Raw genomic sequence first — 27,476 nt, 5'->3', positions numbered from 1 at the left:
AGGTATAATATTGTATGCAATTTGGATGCACCGACCTATACAACCTATATTATACTCGTATTGATCGTAATTCATAAATCATAACAGTATTATAATAAATTATAATATTCTTGTAAAATATATTACACACATAATATTATACACGGATCTCGTACATTTCGATCGTATTACATCCGCGACGCGTGATTACATAATATTATAGGTATATTATTAGAGATACGTGCATTGTCCAGTTAGATAGGTATATAATTTTCCGATAACATTGGGAAAATATTACAATTAATATTATCATGACGACGTTGACGACACCGTCAATGGCGTCGGTTTGGCGGGAGTCATCGTGATCTTTTTGAAGCCGTACACAAGCAGTACCGTATAGAGTACGAACGCCAACGATATTGTGATCATCACGTACATGAATAGATTGAGCTCTGGTTCTCGGAAACGGGTTTTCTTCAACCACTCGAGCACCTCGATTTCGGTATCCAGACTTCCTGTGCATGGTGTACAACAGTCGACACGTTAATAGTACAAAATATATTATACACTTGCATTATAAAAGTAGGTAGGTAGCCAGGTAGGTATAAATAATAAGTTTTTAAAGTTTCAATTTTAACTGAACGTATCAAATTAAAAATTTAAAAATGATTTTGTAATTGATAATCTATAAAATGTTCAATTTTTATAGTTAAAGATTGACAATTTTAAAACAACTTTCCACGTAAGTAGGTTATTCTGTAACCAAAAAATGTAAAATATATGAAAACAGTTATTTTTTTAAAAAGTTTTTTTATGTTAAAAATTGGACAAAATTAGATATCTAAAGAAAGAAGAACAATTTAAGTTTTGTGTTATATTTAAAAAATATATGTGGGTACATGCAACTTCTCAAGTATATATTAATTATATTATTATCTACAATAATATTAATTCAACTTACTGGCTACCGTATTAATAATAATAATATCGTTATTATAATATAAATTATCCTTGGCTGAAAAACAGTGGCATCATTTGGGATGTGAAGTGGCAGGGTGGACATTTGTCAACCGCCCTTGTCATTAGCGGGCCGCTGTCGGCCCGGGTATGGGCTAGTTTTGGGCCTTTATATATTACGTAGCTAATAGGTAATATATTTAAGTATCCCTCTACATATGTTTTAATTATTTAGTTATTGTTATCTCTCAAAAAAATGGCTTACTAATGCTTATGATACTAACAAGTAACAACTAGTAAGTATAAAATTATGTAAGAAGGCTATTTGTATTGAGATAAAAATGCAATTGTAATGACGTAATGTAGTGTAATGTAGGTAATTGTAAGCAAGCGGTTTTTTCAGTTTTATTTTGGGCCGGTCAAAAATGTTGCCCGTCTCCAAAATGACGCCACTGCTGAAAAACCACTGGTGAAGACCACTATCAGAATCGTTTTTCATCGTTTTTCATTGAATTCAAATTTAACACCATCCATATTATAGTAATCCATTTGTAACCTACTGTACAGCAGAATGACATCCATTTACCCGATTTTTATCATTTTATATTTTTATTTCATTATAATTTTTTACTTTTTGCTTATAGTTTATAAGTATTTAAGTTATAAGTGATACCTAACTAATCGACTATACTGATCCGAAATTTAATTTTTATACAATAAATATTAAATATAAAATGTAATATATGCTTGTCACGTTTTCTATCTAAAAAAAAGTAAAATTCTTAAAAAATTTTGTTTTGCGTCAACTTAAACCCATTTAAGAAAAAATATATTTTGAAATAGGTAGTGAGTGTTTTTTGTTAAATTAATCACTTACTGATATATTATTATATATGTACTTTTTCGTTCTTGTGTATTGTTAAAATAACAACCTACCTCTGTATACACTCGGAAACTTATTGCGGAAGTAGACAATTGCTGGAAGCTTAGTAACACCCCATTTGCGTGCATAACGGGCGTCGGCCATCTTAACAAAAGTGATGTCCATGTTGTTCGTTTCGTCGTCTATAGTCTCCAGCCTTGACAGCACTTCGGCACTTTCGGGTACATCGTTTTCGTCTGTCACAAAACACAACTCGTACAACATTATAATAGCCGTTATACGACAACACTTGCGTCAGTATTGCGTGTTGTTCATAATGACGGTAATAACTAATAATTCATTATAGGTTTTAAGTTTTAACTATTAATATTATAATATAACTATATACGTTTAAATCAATAGATCCTCGATACTCATACTTCACAATATTTACGATAATGAATTTAAAAAATCTAACATAGTTAGATGGGTAACAAAACAATTTAGACCTTTAGGCTTTAGGTATTTTTCAATCTGCGTCTGCCTGTAATTCTCTACAAATAATTATAATTTTTACTCCAATATGACAATATATTATCACAGCCCAAGGATTTTCGATAGGTAAGTTTCAAATTTGTGTCCTATAGGTATTACAATATAAGTCGCTATTTTGTACGCATACATCGTTAATAATTAATATTATAATTCAAGATTTTCTAAAATTAAAATAATCATATAGGTATTCAATAATAATGATTGTAGGTATACAGATATTGTGTAAGTATCACGAAATTACGTGGTCTCAGAACCACATTATGCTTACGTCTGTTCTATAAAAATCCATCAGGTATAATATAGGCATCAGTATAATAATTATGTTTAATAGATTAAAATATAACATAATTTAATATTTATATTTTATAGAGTAGGACGAAAGAATATTTGATTCTCAAATGAATAACGGAATAGAGCGAGTAGTGACGACCGACAACACTAATCTACATAATCAGAACTATGTAAACCATTTAAGAGGACGTAATACACTGATACCCGCATGAATTGTCTCCATCTTACAACTTACAAGTGCGTAACCTAGCACATTTTACGCACAGCAGAACACTATAGCTCTATTGGTTTAAGAATTAGAGTAAATTGATCTTTTATAAAATTTTAAGTTAAGATTATTATCTAAGGCCCCACGTAAGCTTTTATTGATATAATTCCTTAATATTTTTAAGTAAGTTATGACCTGCTTGAAACAATAAAAATGATCAAAAATTACTTTTAAAAAATATTAATATCGATAAAAGCCTACGTGGGGTCCTTGATAATAATCTTACCTTTAAATTGTATAAAAGGTCAATTCACTCTAAACCAACAGAGCTACACGTGTTCTACTTAGCGTAAAGTGCTATGTTACGCACTTGTAAGACGGATACCAACACATGCGGGAATCACGTCCTCACTCCTCTAAACTCTTAAGTATATGATACTATGATAGTATATATTTTTAATTATTATTAGTTGGTAGGTACGTAATTACATAAGTAACTATAGCTAGATAAGTAATATATAAAACTCCCTAGTAATAATTATAGTATAACAGTAGGTAGGTATACAATATAAATTAATATATATGTACCTATACTTTATTAATTATACCTATCGTAAATTGTTTAAATATATTAACTGATTAATTATAATTTTGTATTTTTAATTGCTGACTTTAACCTAACCCAATTTTATTTTATTGGTACCCCTTGAGTCATCGAGAACCTATTTTATACTACGACGATCGTGGTAGGTACATGTACTTACAGAAAAACACCGTCACGAATTCATTTTCATTAAGTAATTTCGTTAGCATTTTCTTGTTTACCTCATCAATTTCATTTTTTATTTCAAACACATCCTGTGAAGTTAACCACGATAACACCTTATCTTCATCACTCAAATCTCCTATAAATTTATCAAGAGATTAGAAAAAAATGCACTCAACAGTCAACACGCTATTTGTAATTTTTTACCGTCAAATATTTCAGGCACTCTCTTTCTAAAATATACCAATGATGGTAAACTTATGATGTTGTATTTTGAAGCCACTTCTGGATCTGATATTTTAACCATGTCGATACCGAATAAATCTGCTTCACCGTCGATTATTTCTAGTTCTTCTAAAATACCACCACATTCTTCACAGTTTTCATCGTCTAAAAATTGTTGAATTGAATTTAATATATTATTGCGAATATAACATACTGTTCTGGATAGAAGTTTATTTACAGAAAAACACTGCTAGTAGTAATGATTCGTCCAATAGTCTTTCTAGCATACGACTATTTACCTCTTCGATTTCATCTGCGAGTTCACGATTGTCGTCATCTATTAGCCATTCAAGAACTGATTCCTCATTTTGTAAATCACCTAAAAGCACGTTAGGTATAATATTTTATAGTAACACGTCCTAAATTATATGTATATTTTAAATTTTATCACAAAATCATGGGCGCAAATAGAGTTTAAGATTTTTTTTTTGTGGGGGGTGGTAGGGGATGAAGCCCTATTATAAAAATATTAAATAAACTTCAAAAAAATATAAAAACTGTTTAGGGGTAGGCGGGTCTAATTAAATTGTTTGGGGGATAAGCCCCTAAACCCTCCTATTTGCGCCTAAAGAATCATATTGATTACCATCATATAGTAGAGGATTTCCGTTTCTAAAGTATACGAGTGCTGGGAATGTCTTAATTGAATATCTTTTGGCTAATTGTGGATCTTGAATCTTTACCATGTGTATGCCATATAGATCGCACTCGTCGTCTACTCGTTCTAAATCTTCTAAAATTTGATCGCAAACATGACATGCTTGTTTATCTTCATAGAATAATAAAGAATAATAAGTTAATTAAAATATTACATTTAACATAGTAGAAATGTACAGGATAACTGATAAGTAATTTAAAATTTTTGTAAACAGAAAAAACTCCCAGAAAGATAATTTTAGTAAAATAGGTATGCTTTTTGTACAAACTTACATTTTTATTTTTATTATAATTTTTGTTTAAAATATTCTGTAAGTATTGATTATTTATTATTTTTCATTATTATTAATTATTACTGCCGTTTTTATTGATTTTTTAATGTATTCTGACATTTTTGAAACAGTCTATTTATTTAAATATTTACGAACCTTAATTTACATTGAATCAATCAACATTAATTCACTCTATTTTTAAATGTATTAATATTACCTATAATGTAAGGTTAGAAATCGATTAATTTTAGCTATCGGAGGCGATCTCAGTACTAGAAGGTCACATTCAAAATAGGAAGCAATTCAAGTACTTAACCTTTTTAAAAAAAAATCACAGGAGGCAATTTGTGATCGCCCACCTAATCAATATAAATAAGTAAATGTGGCTCGTCGCTAGTGTCGCAGTGGCTGAAATCAATCACGCAACGTCAATTAGAGTAAGCATCAGTTGCTGCAACTAGTTCCCGGATGGGTGACCACCCGAGTCCATATAGTGGCAAAAACCTTGCCACACAACCACATGTGGCCAACCAACCGTACCAACCATACCAACCATTCCAACCTACCAACCGTAACCCCTACAATAGCTAATAGCCATAGTTTCCGGGCTCTAGACAAATAAAAAAATAATAGCACAATAAAAAGGAAGTGACAGGGAATGCAATCTTCTTCAGCTTGTTTATTTTTTAAATTTAGGTAATTGTTTAGTTTTGAATTTACATATTGTAATGAAGAATATAGACATTTTATTATGAATTATAATATGTAATATTAAGTAGATGACATTTTGTATTGTGAGTATATAATATTAACTTTCTACGGCTTATTAGTTATTTCTTGAATTTTTTCCTTTCTCGTTATATTGTAAATCGTACCTGTACTTTTGACGTTTAACAACAATAAATCTTATAAAATAATGATTTAACTCATACAAGGAAGTTTTAAATGATTATGATTTCTCAATTCTGTAGAACAAAAAAAAAAAAAAATTCGTGATTTACCTCTGCTGTGTAGCAAGGTTTTAAAATACAATGTTATTAAGAATAGGCTATCGTAACGAACTAATGAATGTTTTAAATTATTTAAATATAAATCATTACACCGTTATACGAAAAACGACTTAGGAAGAAGAATTTGGACCAAATTCTTTGGATCAGTATCTATTTATAAGGATAGCTTAATGCTATATTATACGATGTAATTATTATTTATTTATAAGACTTTAAAGACAAATCAACTCTATAGCAAGTCTAATATTAGTTATAATAAGTAGGTAGTATCAAAGAAGTGAAATTAAAAAGGCAAAAATAAAATAGAATAATTTGGAATTTCTTATTGTGAATTGTTTTTAATGGTTTTATACAATATATGATACCAATCAAAAGATTAATGCAGTTTGATTTTACTTACAAAAATATACAGCTAAGTATTGAGTTTCTTGAACAATTGATTCTAACATCGATCTTGTGACCAATTCAATTCTGTCCTCAGTTCTCTGTGTTATTAACCATTGAAGAACTTCTTCTTCTTCCTTCAAATCTCCTGTATTTATAGAATATAAATAATAATATCATTATATCAAATTCAAAATAGCTATCATACTTATCAAATGACAATGTGTAATTTACCTCCGAATAGATTTGGTACCGAATGCTCGAAGTAGACCAACGCCGGTAATTTTGATACACCATATTGCTCAGCAGCGTCAACATCCTAAAGTATAGACCATATAATAATATACATGAAAAATAGCCATTATATTATATTTTGCTGCTGTGGATTATAAAATAACACAAAAAAGAAATGTATGTTTAAAAATTGGATTACTTGTGTTTTAATAAAAGTAATCCCATGTCGTTCACAATCGTCGTCAATATTTTCTAGTTCTTCTAAAATACTTGTACATGAGTCACATTCATCTTCACTATCTGCAAATATTTATGTTTATATATAATTATTAATATTTATAAGACACATAGATAGTATACTGCAGTCATATCTAATTTTAGCTGTGATCTTTTGTATAGGTATACAAATCTACATAATATTCATGCGGAAATTCATCTAGTAATCTAGTCATCTATTCTAAGTCAAAAATAACAAAACAGACCGACTCATTTATATTCTCAAAATGTAAAATTTTATTTATAAGTAAAATTACAATATTCAATTTTGGAGGGGATACATACGTATATTGTATATATTGTATATTATATTAGTTAGACTTAATCAAACCACTATATAAGGGGGGGGGGATATCGAAAAACTAAGGGCAACTATAGACCCATATCTACGTTGACAAATTTTTCTAAAATATTTGAAAAAATAATTAAAGCAAGAATGATTAAGTAGGTACCTGGAAAAAAATAAACTATTGTGTAAAAACCAATTCGGTTTTAGACCGGGCTTAGGAACAGAGAATGCCTATGATGTAACCAAATTTATATATCATGAATAATTCATTAGACAATGGTAATAACTAATAAATTATTAGCTGTTATACAAAAAAATGCAATAACCTTCGTACTAAAAAAATTCATTGTATCATTTTTGTTCTTATTTGTACTATCAATTTCATGTTGTCACTTAGTATTTATCATTTATTTTCTTGTATTCAATTGTCGTACTATTCTATACGTCCGTTTTCACGTTATCTCGTTTCTCAATATTCTTAACATGTAAACATAAACTGTGTTTTTTTTCTTCTATTTTTATTATTACATTACTTAATTTATTAATTAATTAATTAATTAATTAATATTTTGTTGGAAGATAACTGTCTACTTCACCACAAGCTATTTAGATTAAAAGAGTAGATTTATTATTTATGTCATAAGCATAACTGTATTTTAAATAAATAAAATTATCTAATCAAAAAAAAAAAATAAATATTTATTACCTAATATAAACTTCCTGATATAACTATTTTTTTTTTAATCGATTTTTTTATTCCAAGTTTATATTATTTTATAAAAATATCAATCCTAGTCCCTACATACAAGAGTCGTAAATATATTATAATTTATTTATTTTAATTATCGACCATTTGTTTTTGAGTACAAAGTACAAAGTATCATAGTTTATTTTTATTCTGAGTGGAACGTGAATGTTTTGGTCTTACAATGATATCTGTTTTGTTTTAAACAAATGTTTGTTTGATGACACATCTAAATATCTAATAGTAGCAAAAATGCTTCAACCTTCATTTTGTATAATAACTAAATACCTACTATATTATAAAATACAAGTTCAATAAACGCTAATAGTCCTATATATTCTTTGCATCATATATTTTTAACTTTTATCAATAATAAAATGAAAGTCGGTCTTTATTATCTATATATAATTCAAAATAATATGTAAAATGATAAGCTCCTGTGAGTGAGGATTAAGTAAACTATAACTTATAAGGTATATTAATTAAATTTTGTTTGTAAACCAAGCTTGTATATTAAATGCATACATGCATATTCAGCGCACCAAAAATTCTAAAAAGCCAATGATTCGCAGTCTCAAATGCGCTTTATTATCAAAGCCTCTATATCCTCTCCCAGGTGAGATACCATTGTTATTGCTTCCTTGAATATTAGAATGAATATCATTATTATTTTCCATATTATCATTATCAATATCATTATCATCTTCGTCATCATCATCACCACCATCATCATCATCATCATCAACAACACCGGTTTTTCTATTATCATCTTCTCTCGTGACTGATTCCGTCACAATATCAGGTTTCGCTTCTTTTTTTTTCACATCGCTATGGACACCGTTTTGTGGTTGTGCTTTATGATGTCTACGAAACGCTTTGGTGTTGGACGCCTTACAGCGTTCGCACAGCGTTCCATTCCCTATATGCCGGACAACAACACACTCATATTTGACACCATAACACAGTATTACCGTTTTATAATATTATACAATTACGAGTCAAGACAGGCATTTTGTTAATCAAATGTTAACACTCACAGAAAAATACTGCGATTGATTCCGAAGTGGCTATGGCGTTCTTTAAATCTTGGCCGTTTATTTCTTCGATTATTTCACCGTGAGGGTTCTTTTGAACCAGTAGCCAATTTAATATATCTGCTTCTTCATATAGATTTCCTGAAACATTTTAATACAAAGAATTTGAGATGCCAATACCATATTATTGAAATTCTCTTGGGAAACTACTTTGTTTATAATAAAGAACAGTATTTTATTATATACCTGCATAAATTGTAGGTTCTTTGGACCCGAGTTTGAAGAACACTATGGCTGGTAAGGCAAATACCCCACACTCTTTTGCCATCTGTTTGTCATCGATTTTAACAAAATCAATTCCAGCACCATCTGCATCGTCGTCGATATGTTCGATCTCAACCAGTACTTGTTTGCATTGTTTGCAATCGTCACTGTCTAAATACAAGGCACTTTGGTCATTAACTAAGTTTATAATATTAAAAACAAATAATAAATAATAATCTCACAAAAGAACACTGCTACGTTTTCTGAACTCTGCCTAATTTTAGAAAACATTTTCCTGTTAACTTTTTCTATGTGTTCGGTCAACTCCATGTTAGATGGATCTGTGAGCCAATCTAGAACTTCTTCATCGTCATCTATGTCACCTAAAAATATATAATATATTTTTAATATTAAATCGCACTTAAAAATGTATACTCTTTTTAATACGAATTATAACTTGTAAGCACAATTGTTTTCATTAACTGACCGTCATAGTTTATATATTTGCTCTTTCGGAAATATGTGATACCAGGAGGACTCCGAAATCCATGCTTTTTTGCCATTAATCTATCATTACATTTAACCACTTTTATACCATATTCTGCAGCTTCGTCATCAATTAATTCAATGTGTCGTAAAATTCTCGGAACTCTAGGATCGCCTTCGACGACTAAACGTTTGAAGTATAGATAATTAACAATGTTTTTTCATAGTTAATATTTTTTTTTAATAACTTACACCAGACAACAGCTAAAAAGTCTTGATCATCAATGTATTCAAATAATTTTTCTCTATCTATTTGTTCAATGCTTTCGTCTGTCTTTTGTTTTATCATCCATCTAAGCACTTCATTTTCATTAGCAATATCCCCTTAAATAATCAATTTAAAGAAAAATATAAAATCTTATTAAAATTATGTAATTTTTAAACAACTCGTAAATAGTTATGTCGTACATTGATTTTTAAGTTAAAATCATTTAAAATGTATTGCACCAATTGTTTTCTTAATTTTATAAGTTTACCTCAGCTGTCTTATATATATATATATATATTAAAAATACTTCTATAGGTGTTCTAAATCATCTTTGATTAACTAAATTACAACAATTAAAATAATTATGAATAAACAAATAAACAAAATTTTAACTTCAACAACAGTAATGATTTTATTAATACATTATTTTTTACACATCAAATTTATTGGGAAAACTTAAACGTAACAATACTAACATACCTACTTATCTTTAAACATAAATATGGTTTTATTAAAAAAATAATTAACAATGTTAGAAATACACGATGTTAAAAACAATTTGGGAAATCAAGCTATTTAAAATTCACCTATATTTAGTTTCTACATGAGCAAAATCAGAGAAATTATTACATATTTACACGGGGATAAATAACAGCCTTTTTCAAATTGCATTTAATATTATTAAATATTAATATTTATACATTCTTGTTAATATCATAATTAATTCAAATATATTTCAATACATTGTTTGAAATAACTAAAGTCTATAATAAAATGAGCAATTTAATTGAATAAGTAATACATTTCAATAAGACAGAATGAAATATAAATCGGGAAAATAATTTCATCTTTAATTAACCATAAAGATTAAAGATTATCTATATAATCTTTACGAGGTACACTACACCTTATCATTGAGGATACATACATATTTAAATACAACGTCAAATAACATAATATATTATACCTAGAATCAGTAGTAGAATTTTAGATATGATGGAAAATACTTAACAATTATGGTTATTGAAAGATATAATATTTAAACTATTTCATTACGGATTTCAATAACGTTAAGCTTTATACTAAGTAAAATTACTTATATACTATTTATTTTATTATTTATAAAAATTAACACTTATTTTGGGATATTTTATAATTTTACAAGGAATTTCTTACATTTAGATTGCGTTGAATGCAGCTTTAAAAAAAATAAAATTACATTCATCATATCAAATGTTCTGTTTCAAAAAACTTTGCAGAACAATACATTTTGAACTTCATAATGATGTCAAATAACTATTTTTAAAAGTCTTTAATATATAAATAGTTTAATTCTAAATGTAAAAAAAAGAACTTCGATTTTATGATTATCTATCTACCTTCAGTAGGTAATAGGATTGCCGGAGACTTCAAAATTGGATAAAACAAAATATTTAAGTTCAGCATAACTACGCTCATTTAATATAATACATTATAGCTTATTTATAATTTATTATTAAGTATAATTATATATTTATATTTTATTTTTATCATTAATACCTTTATTGAAAATACCCCACAAAAATTGTACAATAATTATAAAACACTAATGGCTACCTTAATTATCTGTATTATAACTTTTTTTCATTACAAATATTTGTTGAATTTTAAGTTTTTTTTAGTAAATACACGTTTGTTCCTCTTAATGTACCTATAATTCGTAATATCCTTTGGTCAAATAATAGTTACAACGTTCATATAATATTGGACAAGGGTAATGAATATGTTTTTTTTTAAATTAATTAAAGAAAAATGAGTAGGTAGTTAATAAATTAGATAAATCGGATAATATATAATATTATATTATTTTAAACATTCCACATACCCTTAAAATAAAAGTTAGGTCAATGGAAACTTAAAACACCAATAAATTATGTTTATGAGTCTTCATTTTAAGTAAGAAAAAAATTTAAGAAATATCATTTGAAGACCTCTTATTTTTATTTTGTCCTATTCCAGGCATATTTGTAACATTTCACCACCACCAAGAAGCTTTTCCGTTACCATCCTTCTTGTTTCTTTTTTCTTTTTTTTTGTTATTGCTATCCGGCTTGCCGTTTGTTTTCTGTTCATCGTCCTTGGTTTCTTTTCTTACTGGCTTCCCTGTCTTATCCTTTTTATTTTCGGGTTTTTCCTTTTCGGCCGGTGATTGTGGTTTTGGGCAACATTGGTACGGCTCAAATGATGGTGTATTGGTCTTGGTGTTTCCCAGACCGATGTAAAAACAGCTGTCGCCTGCAGCAAAATCCAAATTATATTAGCAATTATTGTTTTAATTATATGACATTCTGAACAAATATTTAACGAAAAAGGTGACAAATGCGTAAATTTCAAATTATAAATGCTAAACAAAAGCTTTAATGTAACAAGGGTATGATGGAACAAAATGCTGCAGACGACAAGCTGTTAGTAAAAATAAAATCAACATTTACAGAATTATTCTAAATACAGTAGCATACTAGGTATAAACATACATTTTATATAACTGAATATACAAATCAATATTAATGTTGGTGTTGGATATTGATCTACCTAACGAGGAAAATAATAAAAAAATATTTCTGTCCATATTTATGCTATATTTTAGTAGAAAATGCACCTATATATAGATCAACTGTGTTAACAGTCAACTCCTACTGGTGGGATGCAAATCTGTATTGGCAAATATTATATACGTTTAAAAACATCAACAAGTTTATTTAGGGATTGATTTTTATGACATATTGCAACAAGTATTTCGAATTTTGTAAATTAAGTAGGTAATATAAAATATGGATTATTATGTGACGTAATATTATATATGTACATTATACAGGTATAGGATTGATTAATAAGTAATAACAAATGTGTATATACAATGTTTACAAAGTATAATATACCTACTTTTAATTAATATTGCATTTATCAGTGAAATTGTTTGAATATTATATTTTCCTACATAAATTACTAAAATATGATATTTAAGAAAAAAAAAATCTTTATAAAATCATTACGTTAGAGAAATGAGGCCATCTAGATAGCCAGATAGGATTAGAAAGAACCCGTGTTAAAAATATTTTGTTATTATAATTAGCTACTGGACAGCTGCCTATTTATATTTTTAGAAAATTAGCATCAGATGTCTAATTTAACATTAAAAATTTTTTACGCATTCAAGCACGAGAGATTTTTTTTTAATTTAAATACCTGTATGTTCAATTTTTTGCAAATATTTAGTCGCTTTTGGATCTTGAGTTTTTTTTTGACCACCTGAATACGATAGAACGATCACGATTATTGGGACAAATGCTATACAGTTATTTTAAATCATTTAAATACATTAACACGTATATTTCGCTTACTTTTTTGATCAATTATCCAATTTAACACTTTCCCGCTATTCTTAAGGTTACCTAAGTACAATATAATAATATTATAGTTGATAGAATATAATGCTTATCTTAGACAATAATTATTTGTATACACAAATTACATACAATACCTATGCACACTATATTTTATATACTTATAATTATATTTATGTATTTGATACATTTATAGGTGTTGCGTATATAAATATGAAATATTATTAAATACTAATATAATATATCGACTTATTGCGAGTGTCTTGAGTTACATATAATTCGTATTGACAATTATATAAATATTGACTATTGAGTGTATTATCTATTATAATATAGACTATAGATATAACTATTTTCTGCGTGTAGCCGCGTACCTAGGTACACAGTCATTTGACTACTATATATTATACAATACAAACAAATAACGTTCGCGTTAACCCGAAAAAAGCTTAGGGTAATCTGAACATTCCCAACACGAGCTTATATACAATACGATAGTTTATTACATGACAGAATGATATTATATATAAATACGATTAATAATAAATTGTATTTCTAATTTCCTCGTAGGCTTTCAACGTCGCCATTATACCGTGCCATCGTCTAATGTATATTATAATAGATATTACCTACGATTATAATTTATAGTAGATACATACCTACTGACTACTGTGTTCATATAATATTATTTTGTCAACTTTATCTTGAAATTATTAAGATTTAGGAGAAAAATTATACGACTTAATATACTATCATAAAAACATTTTAAAGATATTTTGTATTAAGATGACGTGGCACCCCCATGTGTTGTCTCCTTCTTATAAGTACGTTACATGACAAATTTTACGCTCAGCAAATCACGTTTAGGTCCGTTAGTTTAAAATTTAGAGTGAATTGACGTCTTATAAAATGTAAAGCTAAGATTTATTATCTAAGCAACCTCTTAAGCTTTTTATTATATTATAATTTTAAAACGAGTTTTGAGTATTTTAAAACTGTAACAGAGTTAAAAATGATGTTCTGACCGCACAATTTGCTATGTTACGCACTTGTAAGACGGAGAGAACGGAGAGAGCACATGGGGGTACCACGTACCTTGGGAAATCTTAACGTCTATCAAACTGATCAAACTGAAAAAGGAAAAACTATAACTTTATGTACAATATACTGGTGTATATAATTATATAAATATATATTTGATATTATAATATATTATGTTACTGTCAACGTTGGCAATCAATAATTTTCTGTACGTAATGATAGAGTATATTGACTAATGACTAATCATTGTTGCCTACTGTCAAATAGTGTCAATAGCTAATTCAGTTAGTCAATGTTGACATTGCTTAGGAATAACATAAAATGACTAAACTTGATTATCAATTGAGCTATATTTAATAAGAATATTAAAACTATATAATATATATTACTTAAATTTATCAAATCATGTATTATGATATTATATAGATACTTATTAGGTACCTAGTTATTAGTTGATAACTAAATCTAATATTACTATTTCTATTAAAACATATTATTATATTTATTTAAGAAGGCAATTATGTAAACCAATTTGAATACATTCGTTTGAACATTCCCGAAATTTGCATGTCATCCCCATACCTACAATATTCATATTTCTAATTAAAAAATACAACCAGAAAAGTGGTAGTATAAAAGGTAATACAGTAGTCGTCGTTTATTGGAAACAATTTGGGACCAGAGTATTTAAGTCCATTATCTGCAAACGACCAAGACTTAAAATATATACATAATATATGTATATGCGTATATGCATTATAATAAACAATTTTAGTTTGTCTATGTATTAATAAATATTCATTATTATGTATTTCAAATAAATGTTGTCATTCATAAAAAAAACTATCAAAAATGATACCTAACGATATAATAATATAATATTTTTATTTTTTCGAAAATGTTGTTTCGTAAATAACGACTGAATGTTGTAATAAATATTTTCAATTCGTAAACATTTATCGATGAGATAAGTCAAGGAAATAGTATTAAGAGGATGCACCAGCACCCACACCCACATGTGTTGTCTCCGTCTTACAAACGCGTAACATACCAAATTTACGCTCAGAAATTCAAGTTTTATGCCGTTAGCTTAAAAATTAGAGTGAAACGACCTATTATGAAACTTAATGGTAAGAACATTATCTGGGTTTTGTTGGAACTTTTTTTACGATGATTCAGTTTTTAAGTGAGTTATGTGTGTATAATAAATGTCAATTAAAAAACGCTCATAACTCACTTAAAAACTGAATTATCGTAAAAAAAACTTTCAACAAAACACAGATAATGTTCTTATCATCAAGTTTCATAATAGGTTATTTCACTCTAATTTTTAAGCTAACGGCATAAAACTTGAATTTCTGAGCGTAAATTTGGTATGTTACGCGTTTGTAAGATGGAGACAACACATGCGGGTGTGGCGTCCTCTTAACCGTCAAAATATAAGCGATAAAATCGGAAAAATGGACTAAAAATTGAGGAAATATGCCCTTCAAAATATTGACCCATTGACCCCATTGACCAGTAGTTGTCAACACGTTTAGTGAGTCCAATAGATGCATTTTTCCCATATGTATAAGTATATGTGTAAATTGGGACCAGCCTGTTAAAGTCCAATAGGCGAATAAGTCCATCAACCGTTAGTCCAATAAGCGGAAAATATTGTGTCTTAAGGTTCGTGAGCGATAAGTCGATAATAAACTCAAGAAAATAACGATGGAAGACTTTACTTATCAATTACCGAAATATGCGGTAGGTACGCCATTTATCAACAATGTCCGGTGCCACTGGCATTACTCATACATCGCTCAGACACTCAATCATTACCTACATTGACGGAAATCCCGATATTGACGGTAACATAATATACGTAGGTACTTGAGACATAACCATCAATAGAAACACAAATTATGTACAAAATAGTGTAATTTTAAAAATCAATAATTTAAAAAATATATTTTTTCAGAGCTATTTATATCATTGTAGGTACATCAACTGTAAATAATGTTATTTCTATAAAAATAAAATGTTTTTACAATTATTTAGGTATTTATATATTATATTATTACCCATATACCATAATTATATACCAACATTATCATTATATTATCATTCCATCATATGACACTTATTATTAAATTTGTCTTTATTATAATGTCGTAGGTAGTACTAAATTTAAAATTAACTCAACTTAATTTTTTTATTGCAATATACTTATAGATATTATCTCATATATAGTGTACATATTATAAAATACAATTAAATATATTGTAGTAAAGGTACCTAATATTATATACTAGTAAATAATCAAAAAACATATTCGATTTAAAGTATTTTATCATTATGAGTTCATAATTCATCCTATAATTAGGTATCGTATCGAGTAATATTACTACATTTATCGAACATTTAAATTGTACTTAACATTTTATTATTTCATTTAGAATTGACACACATTTAATTATAACAACTTACCGTCATACATGATTGGAACTCCCGTTTCATAATACACCAAGGCAGGGAAACTAAAAATACCAATTTCTGACGCCAACTTTGAATCGGTTGATTTGACGAATTGAATGCCTTCCTTATCAGTATCATCATCTATAGTTTCTAACTCTTCCAATATACTAGGACAAGCTTCACATTTATCATCGTCTATACAAATATACGCATTTATTTTTAATAATAATATGACTATGCATTTTCCATTAAATACCTACATACTTACAATACATATCTAATTAGGAGTAAATATTGTTCAAAATTTTTATCACAGAAAACAAAACACTCTACCACTTATTTGATAAGTGGCTGTCGTTTTTTTCAAATAACATAATATATTTAACTTTTTTTCAATTAAGTGTTTTTAACCACTTTGAATTTAAGAAACTATAAGATAGAACTGCTGCTGACAACTATTTAGCTATATAGGTATAATACTATAATGTAGTGGATTCTTACGAATTATGCTATGTTATATATTCCATACAACTTTTATAATAGGGATCCTATTAAGGATTGACAAAGAAAAAATAAATATACATAAAATTAAAAACCTAAGTCTTTTGGCGATTTTAATCGATTTGTGGAATACCTATACGTAGTATAGCCTATGGGTAAATTAAAATCAGTCAATTGTGAATATGTAAACAACTTAAAGCTGGAGTTCAATGATTTTGATATTCTAAATATTATTATGGTTTCAAACAATAATTTATTGGAAATTCCCATAACTATTATAATTTGTACGTATGTATTAAAATGTATTATATTTTATACGTACAAAAGAAAACTGCTAAGTGTTCAACATCATTGATTAAAGTTTGCAGAGTTTTTCTATCAACACTTTCAATAAAATCTGGTTCAGACTCGTGCAGGTCGAGAACCCATTCTAAAATTGCTTCTTCGTGCATCAAATCACCTGTTAAACATAATATGTTTATTTTATCACTTATCATACTTATCATACTATGTATGTATTAGTATCTAAGATAATAAATCAATATTAAATTGTTTAATTACTCTCTTAAATATATTATATATATAATATATATGTATATAAATGTTCACCTGTGTAAATTTTTCGGAATTTGTTTCTGTAAAACAATAATGTTGGTAAGCCCGGAAGATCGTATTCTTTTTCTATTCCTTCATCAGAAGTTTTTAAAAATTGAATGTTTTTTTCCTCACACTCGTCATCAATGTTTTCCAACTCTGATATTATTTTTTGACTTTTTTTGTCTCCTTCTTTATCTAAAATAATGTATACATTACTATACTAGTCTTTATACAACGAATGCTTGATGAAAAAACATACAAAAAAATACAACAACAAATTGTTTTTCATTTAATATTTTCTCCAACATCTTAGTATTAACTTCTTCAATACGTCCAGGCACCTTAAGAGTTTCTTCATCTATGAGCCAAGTCAATACTTCATCTTCATCTTCCAAATCACCTGTATAAACTAATGGTTCTTTATTTCTAAAAAATACTAGTGAAGGGAATGCCCTAAGTCCATATTCTCTAGCAATGGATGCATCTTCAGTAGTTACAAATACTATTCCGGTTTCATCTAATTCATCATCAATATTTTCAAACCCATCGAGAATGCTATCACATTCTTCTCCTTCTTCACATCTTCCACCTAAATTAAATAAATATTTTAAATTATAAAGAATAAATACATATATACTTTATTTATTTTAAGTTACTAACTAAAGTAAACCAAAACGTATTCATGGTCAACGATAAGGGTTTTAAGTATCTCGTCAGTAACTTCTTCGATGGTCGCAGTAGTTTTTTGCTCAATGAGCCATTTTAATACTTGTTCCTCGTTTATAAGATCACCTTAGAATGCAATTATTTGATGTTAATTGTACAAATTTATAAATTATATTATGCAAAATATAAAATGAAATACCTTCATAAATAGCGGGAATTTTATTTTCAAAGTATACTAACGTAGGTAAATGATCGATGCCATACTCTTTAGCTTCATTCGCATCATCCAACCGTACAATCACAATACCTTCTTTATCCAATTCATCATCAATATTTTCTAATTCATTTAATATACGAATATCTTCTCTATCGTCCTTATCATCTATTTAAAACATGTTTAATAAAACAATTAAAATAATATAATATTAACAATATACTTATATGCAAATATATGAAAAGTTGTTTTTACAGGAGTAAAAATCCAAACTAAGTTTACAATATACAACGGTTTTCCTTTATCTATATATCTAAATTTAGTTAAATTTAGTTAAATTTAATATATTAATTGTAACTTATCAAAACCACAAACAATATTAATCAAAATTACTTCCCTTTCTGGGATAATTGTGATATATAATAATAAGAGCTTATTTAAAAACCGTACTTACAAAACAATACTGCCAAGTAAGCTTCAGACTCAATCAGCTTGTCGACAATTTCATCCGTAACTTCAGGTATTTCCGAATGTCTTTTTTGGTGTATTAGCCAACTTAGAACTTCTTCTTCTTTAAGTAAATCACCATTATATAGATGTGGAATTCTTTTTTCAAAATACATAAGTTTTGGTACTGTTGTTATGCCGTATTCTCGAGCCTCGTCAATATTACAAATTTTTACGAAAGCGATTCCACTTTGATCACATTCATCATCAATATTTTCCAACTCAACCAAAACCTTTTGGCTTTTTTTTTGGTTTTTATCATCTAAAAATCAACTTATGTATAAAAATATTATTTTTATTAAGTACTGAATATTTTAAACTTACAGAACAATACGGCCACGTTTGATAATTTATTTATTAGAATATCGAGCATCTCATCAGTTACATCTTCTATTTCGTCGTGTTTTATTTGGTAACTAAGCCATTCCAATACTTTGTCTTCATCCTCCAAGTTGCCTGAAATATAAATTAAAATATTCAATTGTATATTTAACTATTTAATGAATAAATAGTATTTACCATTATAGAGTGTTGGTACACCATTTTCAAAGTATAATAAAGCTGGTAGTTCTTCAATTCCATAGAGCTTTGCTTCTTCATCATCGTCGATTTTGACAAAAACAATTCCAAGTGTATCACATTCGTCATCAATGTTTTCCAGTTCATTTAATGCTTTTTGAGATTTTTTATCGTTATTATCATCTACAAGTTTAAGTATAAATTATAATTTGTACATTTTAGTACAACTATATTATTTATGCGTGCCAAGTACATACAGAAAAGAACTGCAATATTTTTTCCTTCTTTAATAAGACGATCCATCATTTCATTCGTAATGTCTTCAATTTCATCTTTTTGAAGTTGATCAATAAGCCAATGTAATAAAGCGTCTTCATTTTCAATGTCACCGTCATAAATGTTTGGTATTTGTTTTTCAAAGTAGACAACTGCAGGGACAGAATTTAAACCAAATGAAGAAGCTGCTAGTGGATCTTCAATTTTCACAAACTGTATTCCATGACGGTCACAATCATCATCAATTTTTTCCAGCTCATTCAAAACTCTTAAAGAATCTTCGTCATCATTATCGTCTGAAAAATTGTCAATAGTTGTATGATCCATAATATAAAAATGTACTAGTAAATCTTACAAAACAACACAACAAGGTTATCAACAGAACCGATAAGTGTATCTAATGTTTTTGATGTAACGTCCTCAATAACATCTTCTTCATCTCCCGTAGACTTGTTCTGTACTAACCACTCGAGAACATCTTCTTCTCTAGTTAATTCATCTACATTTTTAGAAATATTATGTTTTAACAATCATGTTCATAGATATATACTATATAGATACAAATATTATAATTTATAACATGAATGTGTCTTTTGACAAACCACTGACGTTCATAAACAATTGGTATTTGGTGCCGATAATAAACCAACTTCGGCAAGTCTCCTAAATTGTACTCGTCTGCTAAACTCGAGTCATGTATTTTTACGAATCCAATCCCTAGCTGATCTGCTTCATCGTCAATATTTTCCAATTCTTGTAATGCTTTTGCACATTTCTTGCAGCCTGCTTTATCTGAAACAACAATCATGATATTAACGATCAAATTATGTAAATTAAAAAGCAGATAAATGCTCTCTCTATAATGCATGGATAAAGCTATGAAAGGTTATACATTTCTAAAGGGGGCGCCGAGGTAAATAGCTGAAATTGGGGGCAACAGCTTACAACCATTTCACTTACGGATATCCTTTAAAGTGCATTCTGATCGTTCAGGACCTAATTCAATGTAATGTATCGATTTCAATGTCTTAAATAGTTTTGTATCATATTTTTTATTTGTTTCATAATGTATTAGAAAATTAATGAAAAATTGTACTTACAGAACAAAACAGCTACATAATCCGTATCTTCAATAATTTTCTGTAATATTTTTGAATTCACTTCCTCAATACGATCTGGTAAATCTAAAGCTTCTAAACTAGTCAAAAACTCTAATACTGAATCTTCATCCATAAGGTCTCCTATAATTATTATCGTACAAAACTATTATAGTTAAATAAAAAAAGATGATTTTAAATGTACACACCTTCATAAATTATTGGTTCTTTCTTTCGGAAGTAAGTGAGGGCTGGGAAATTTTTTATTCCATAATGTTTAGCTAGTCTTTTATCATTAATTTTTACAAAATCTACTCCAAACGTGTCAGTATCGTCATCAATATTTTCAAGTTCTTCTAGTACTTTGTCACAAGTATGACAGCTTCTGGTATCTATACATGTAAATATCAAACGTATCAACACATAAGTTAACTCAAAATAAAAATAATTATAACATAATATTATTCATATTCAAAATATGTTATTAATATATATATTTTGAATTCTATCGTACCTACTTATTATTAATAAATTACCTACAATGGTCAATGAATGTCAATGATATAAATAGTCTCATTTTACACAATTATCAATGGTTAATGAACTATTCTAGTTCATTTTATGATTGACAATGAAGTAAATTACAAAATGGGTATATTTTGGTTGTATTAAAAATAATATATCAATGATTAAATATTCAGATGTAAAATCATTTGGGTAAAAAATAAAACAAAATGTTGATTTTATAAACCTCAGTAATAGTAGTTTATATCCATATAGAATGGTTACATACAAAAATATTAAATATAAAAGGTGATTATTTTAATATTATACCAACTTATACTATTTCTACAGTTTTAATAATAAAAACACTTACTATTTTAAAACAATTTCCAAAAAGTTAATATTTTTGTTAAATTAAAGATGTGCTTCTAATATTTTATATTGATCTTATTATTATTTATTATTTGCACATTTTTGCTTGTTGGAGAATCCACTATTGGTTTTTAAATAGCAATTTATGTTTTTATTTCAAAACCTAAAGCAGAATATTTTCTAATCATTACTACTTAGTGTAAGTAAAAAATATACAATTGATAAATTTAAATAATAGTTTTAAAGGGCCACCTGTAAAACGTATAGTTAAAATTTTAAATATATTAGTTCAATATTCAATATTTGTAGATCAACATTCAATAGAATCATATTTCAAATCATAAATTAAAAATAAAAATTGTCACATTTGTTATTTATAATAATTTAAAGTTATTAGTGGGCTCGTCGATAAACACAAAAATGCAAATAATATGGAAATTGATTTTCTATTGAGAATATTCTAAGGAATAAAAATCAAAATTGAAAACAATTAAAATCTATAATTTAGGATATCAAAATAAAAATCGTTTTAAAATGTGCATGTTTATAGAAAACAATTTCAAGTATATAAAAAAAATTAATTTAAATTTAAATTTAAACAATAGCTAATAAGTATATCTACAATATTATTCATCAGTGGGTAATAACTCAAACTAATAAGCAGGAAATAACTAATATAAATTGTTTTCTTATTTATGTCTATTTCAGTATTTCACAGCCGTGCGTAACAATGCGTAAGAAAGCACTAACTACGATTGGTTTGCTGTAGGTAGAAATTTAAATTTAAATCGTAAAAATGTAAGTAATATTTTAAATTCAAAAAAAAAATGACGATCAAAATTTAATTATAAATCAGTAAACAGTTAAATCGTATTGGGCAATAATATAAAAATCATAAAATTGTATAATCAGTATCATATTATTCTAAATTTAAATCAGAAAAAATAGTATTAATAAATAAAATTGAATTTAAAACCGAAAATTGTCATTTTTATTTTAATCTTTGTAATATACAGTATTATATTTTCTATAATTAAATTATTATTTATTTGTGTACTATAATTTAAGTATTAGTTTATGTTTAGGCAAATTTAAAATTAAAATAATACAATGTTGATGTTTTTGCGGCACTTAAAAATTTGAGATTTCGTTCTGCTTCTATTGGTTTTGATATTTCGACAATTCAAAGCCCTATATAATATTATATGAGGTGTATAAACTAGGACAAATACGGTGACGAGTAAAATATATTGCACCTATAGTAGAATGCCAGTAAAACATATTTTTATAAAAAGATGAGAATCCTTAAGAATTAATAAATAATTTTAATTATAATAATTCATAACAAAATAAACTCAATCAATTTTGCAGTTATTTCTTTTCTTACATTTTTCGTTTTAACTTGGTAGTGTTAAATGTTAATACCCATTTCAATCCAGCCGTCCTGTTGGTGTATTTTTTTGTATTCATAATACTTAGGTAGGTACCTACTGACTACTACCTATTGTATTTTGAGTATTAGAATTGTTTATATTTTCCTGGTTTATACATACCTCTATATTAGATATTATTTATAAAATTAGGTAGGTTCCTATTAGATACCTACATGGTATACAATGGGTACTTATAGCGTGTTGCGTGTATTCTATAGCGTGACCTATTTGGAGTATTTTATAGTTTATTACATAATATCAAAATAGCTGATACCAAAATATATATATATATAAAAATAATAATATATAATATATATCGGTGTTCTATCCACAATGAAAAATACGGTTCTATGTAAAAATTGTCCTCGTTTATATAAGCTCCCATCTATTTAACATTTATCTAAATTAATATAGTTTGACTTTTGATGTAGATGACCAGTTGTAGTTGAAGTGTCTTTGAATATTACATTTATGTACTCCAAATAGTATTTAATTATCTAATGTTACACTTTAAGTGGTAAGTCTAAATTTTCTAAATACTACTACCTACCAATATTATTTAATTAGATTTCGAGGAAACTACACACATTTTGTTGTATCTTCCTTATACACACATCAACAAAAAAAAAAAACCATAACAAACGTCATGATATGTGTTCATTATAATAATGATCATATTTAAAGGAAATAATTTTTTTTTGTCTTATATGACTTTTAAACAATCAATTTATAATCCGAATATACGTTTTACGAGAGTGGGCTTATAAACACGTATAATAATATGTGCGTTTCTATAATCTATTTTCGTGTTTGCGATACTGATATTTTGTTTTCCAGTTTTCACAATATAAAAATATGTTGTTCTAGTTTCTAATTATGTTGCGATTACGATTTGCGTAAATGTACTAATTTGTTTAGATCATATTCATATACCTACAATAGACCAATCTAGCATAACCCATACGTAGAACGAATTCAAGCAAATAATAGTATAATACTACATGACCTATCTTTAGATCTAAAGGGTCTTACATAATTTATAATAAGTAATGACAAGTGACAACTACTACTGTTATCAACAGCGAGCTATTAAACATTTAGTTTCAGTACTAATTGTAATTATACTAAATACTAATGCCTGCCAATAATTGGTCTATATTATGTTTTTTTTTGTTTTTTATATTTTTTTGAAAAATAAAGTCTTAAAATAATTTAAATCTTACCTATATCTAAAGATGTTTATTTGCTTAATATTTCACAAAACACAAGGGTGCCCTAGAATACGGAGGTAGATACTAGATACTACCTGGATATAAGGTAACTATAATTATAATAAGTTAATAACAAAGATAATCTTTATAAAAATAAGAATAATAAATATAGGTAGATAAGAACTACCTGTATTCGTATGAAATATTATAGTGTTTTAAATAACATAAAAATATTTATTTTTAAATAACTTACATTTACTAAGATAATACGTTATAATACCATGGTGGATAATTAGTAATCATTTTGTATAATAATGTCGTTAAAAAATATTAATAAAATATTTAAACAAAAATATGATATACATATTATATTACTATTTTGCAATATGCAGTAATATTTTTCTGTATCTTATAACTAGGTTTAAATTACATTTAAACTGTTCATAATAATTTATTTATCTAATTACATAAATTATCCATAGAAATTTGTCACGTTAAACTATATTATGATGGGTAACTAACAATAATCCTATAATTATGACAATACTTTGCCGAAGTTATATTAAAATAGTATTGTACTAGAGCTGTGTATTATTAGTTTTTACCTTAAAAAATGTTCATAAATTGTTACACTGGAATAACTAACCACCTACATATTCTGAGCAGAGTTCGTTCTACCCAAAAAATAGTTAATTTGTGTCAAATTGTATTCAACGTTTATTTTCATTTGTCCTTGAATACTTTCTGGAAATTAAGTAAGAAATTAGGAAAATGATCTTTTTTTCCATTTGTATTCAATGGTTTATAGTCTAAAAAAAGAACGCTGCGTGTGTAAATATGGAAAGTAGGTAATTATTTATATTTACTAGGAACAATAATTGCAATAAAACAGTACACGTTTAAAACCCTAAAAATATAAATATGTGCCTATACATATATAAATTGTCATAGCGGAGGTTTTTCCGATTATAACATTTAAAAACAGCTGTTGCGTGATGTCAGTTCAGCAAAGATGAAATGAAACGGTCCACACTACCTCAGATGGAGTCAGGCGTGTGCTATTATTATCTCCGGCGCTCGGCCTCCGCAAAATCGTCAACAGCAGTCAGGGGATAGTGTAACCATAATAATACCATGGCCGTCGCGCGTTTTACAATCCAAATTTCTCTCTCTTCTCCACCGGAATACTTCCATTAGAAAGGTCAGCTCTTAAACAATTCGAAAACACTGCCAACAATAGAAACCACTATTCTATGATGCTATATTTTTTTTTTTCAAAATTCGCGCGCCCTTTGTATTGAAGCTTTCAACTTTTGGGTTACATTTTATATAAACGATAATGTTTTTAATAGGAGGGCTATTAATAAAATCATCAATATATATATATATTTGATATACATACTATATCAGTATGAACGGTGTACTATTTTGTTCTTTGACACTATAATGATATTCCATTAGCGTATTTGACTTTATCCCATGCCAAAACCAAATCTGTTTAAAATCATTCAAATAAAAAATCGCACACATATATTTTTACATACATTAAGTTATATAAAAACAAACACTGTGTTTAATAATAACGTACGTCATAAAAGTCGTATCATATTACGATTTGGCATTGAATATTAACATACATATTTTACAATTAATATATACAGAATTTTTCGCCTCCTTGATTTTACGAATTTTCTATGAAAATATTTGGTTAAACAGTTTTAATGCTTAAGTTGTTATAAATTTTTTTCGATAATTATAACCAAAACTCTGTTATTTTAACAAAATAGTTTGGCAATTCATTCAAACAGATTAATTTTTTTTCCTATTATTGAAATCCCAGCCAGTGACTCATAATATATGCAGCTGCCAACTATCCAACTTAAAAATTTGGGGCAAGATTAATAGATTTTGCCAAATAGCTGAACAAGTTTGCTCTAACTCCAGTGTTCTCTTGTAACATTTTCTAATACATAATTATGGAGGCGACATAATCATCTACTGAAATAAAGTGAAGGTAGTATTGAATCATATTTGTATTTTGTATACTTACTCAAAGTATTGTAAAATACTAAAATAGTATTCTATCAACATCTACCGTTTGACATACGCTACTCACTGAAATCCTTTGATTTACCAGTTATTCTGCTCTTCTCTTTACTTATATTTCCAGATTAAGTTATTTAAACATAATTTATAGGTTATTTTTATGCTATACACCTGGACGTAAATAAAATAAGAATAATATGATAATCTGTGCACGTGGTGTAAGTAACCTAACCTCTTGTTTGTACATCGTAAACCACACACCAATTATATTATAAACTTTTCTCATTAGAAATAGTTGGTAAAAATGTGTGTCATCGCATTACTTACACCAAAATACGGCAACGTAGTCCTTTTCGTTTAACACCCTTTCCAGCTGTTTGGCGGTCACTTCCTCTATTATCGGCTCTGCGTGGTCTTTCGGCCGGTACGTGGCTGCCGGCGGGTCTGGTGCCGAAGCCGTGGATCCGCTGACTGGTAATTCTTTTTTAGCGGTCACGTGCTGCTGGAATGCGATCGCAGTAAACGCGATCACGGCTAGGAAGCCGTGCCACGTGAATCGAATCATATTAGTTTGAGAATCGATGAATCAATGAGTGTTTCGTGCGACGGTCGTACGGGTGGAGAAGAGATATTGCAATAAATTGTGCGAGGGCGGCGGAAAAGAGCTGAAATCGAGAATAAGTTTTTTTTTTACGTACGTCAATACGTTAATTTAAGTTGTTAATATTTTACGATTTTTTTTTGGAACGGAAGACTGGTACTGACCAGCAGCCGCATGACTAGCTAACGCGCGTACTGTGCCTGGGAAATAGTCTGTTTGGGAACCG

At 27.7% G+C, this 27,476-nt stretch overlaps 1 protein-coding gene across 2 annotated transcripts; it reads right to left on the bottom strand.

Moving 5' to 3' along the window:
- Positions 1–95: 95 nt before the first annotated feature.
- On the bottom strand, positions 96–27,476 carry LOC132948913 (uncharacterized). Of its 2 annotated transcripts, XM_061019604.1 has the most exons (30): positions 26,977–27,476; positions 21,293–21,475; positions 21,087–21,227; positions 20,596–20,778; positions 20,342–20,485; positions 19,968–20,282; positions 19,711–19,893; positions 19,516–19,647; positions 19,139–19,453; positions 18,670–18,852; positions 18,465–18,596; positions 18,064–18,393; positions 17,817–17,999; positions 17,530–17,667; positions 16,719–16,901; positions 9,807–9,938; positions 9,556–9,738; positions 9,311–9,451; positions 9,051–9,239; positions 8,808–8,945; positions 8,396–8,689; positions 6,660–6,760; positions 6,461–6,545; positions 6,243–6,374; positions 4,490–4,672; positions 4,082–4,222; positions 3,826–4,008; positions 3,617–3,757; positions 1,873–2,055; positions 96–494 (listed from the first exon to the last, which is right to left on the bottom strand). In XM_061019604.1, exons 1-30 carry the CDS (start codon positions 27,212–27,214, stop codon positions 289–291), a joined length of 5,415 nt encoding a protein of 1,804 aa, XP_060875587.1. In that variant the 5' UTR covers positions 27,215–27,476; the 3' UTR covers positions 96–288. The 2 variants fall into 2 exon arrangements, with proteins under 2 accessions (XP_060875587.1, XP_060875589.1); XM_061019606.1 differs by lacking the exon at positions 8,396–8,689 and having other exon boundaries at positions 26,977–27,475.

The sequence above is a fragment of the Metopolophium dirhodum genome, chromosome 7 (genome assembly GCF_019925205.1).
Source record: "Metopolophium dirhodum isolate CAU chromosome 7, ASM1992520v1, whole genome shotgun sequence".
Lineage (NCBI taxonomy): Eukaryota > Metazoa > Arthropoda > Insecta > Hemiptera > Aphididae > Metopolophium > Metopolophium dirhodum.
Note: the sequence above shows the minus strand (reverse complement) of the source record. Positions and strands in the feature narration are given on the sequence as shown.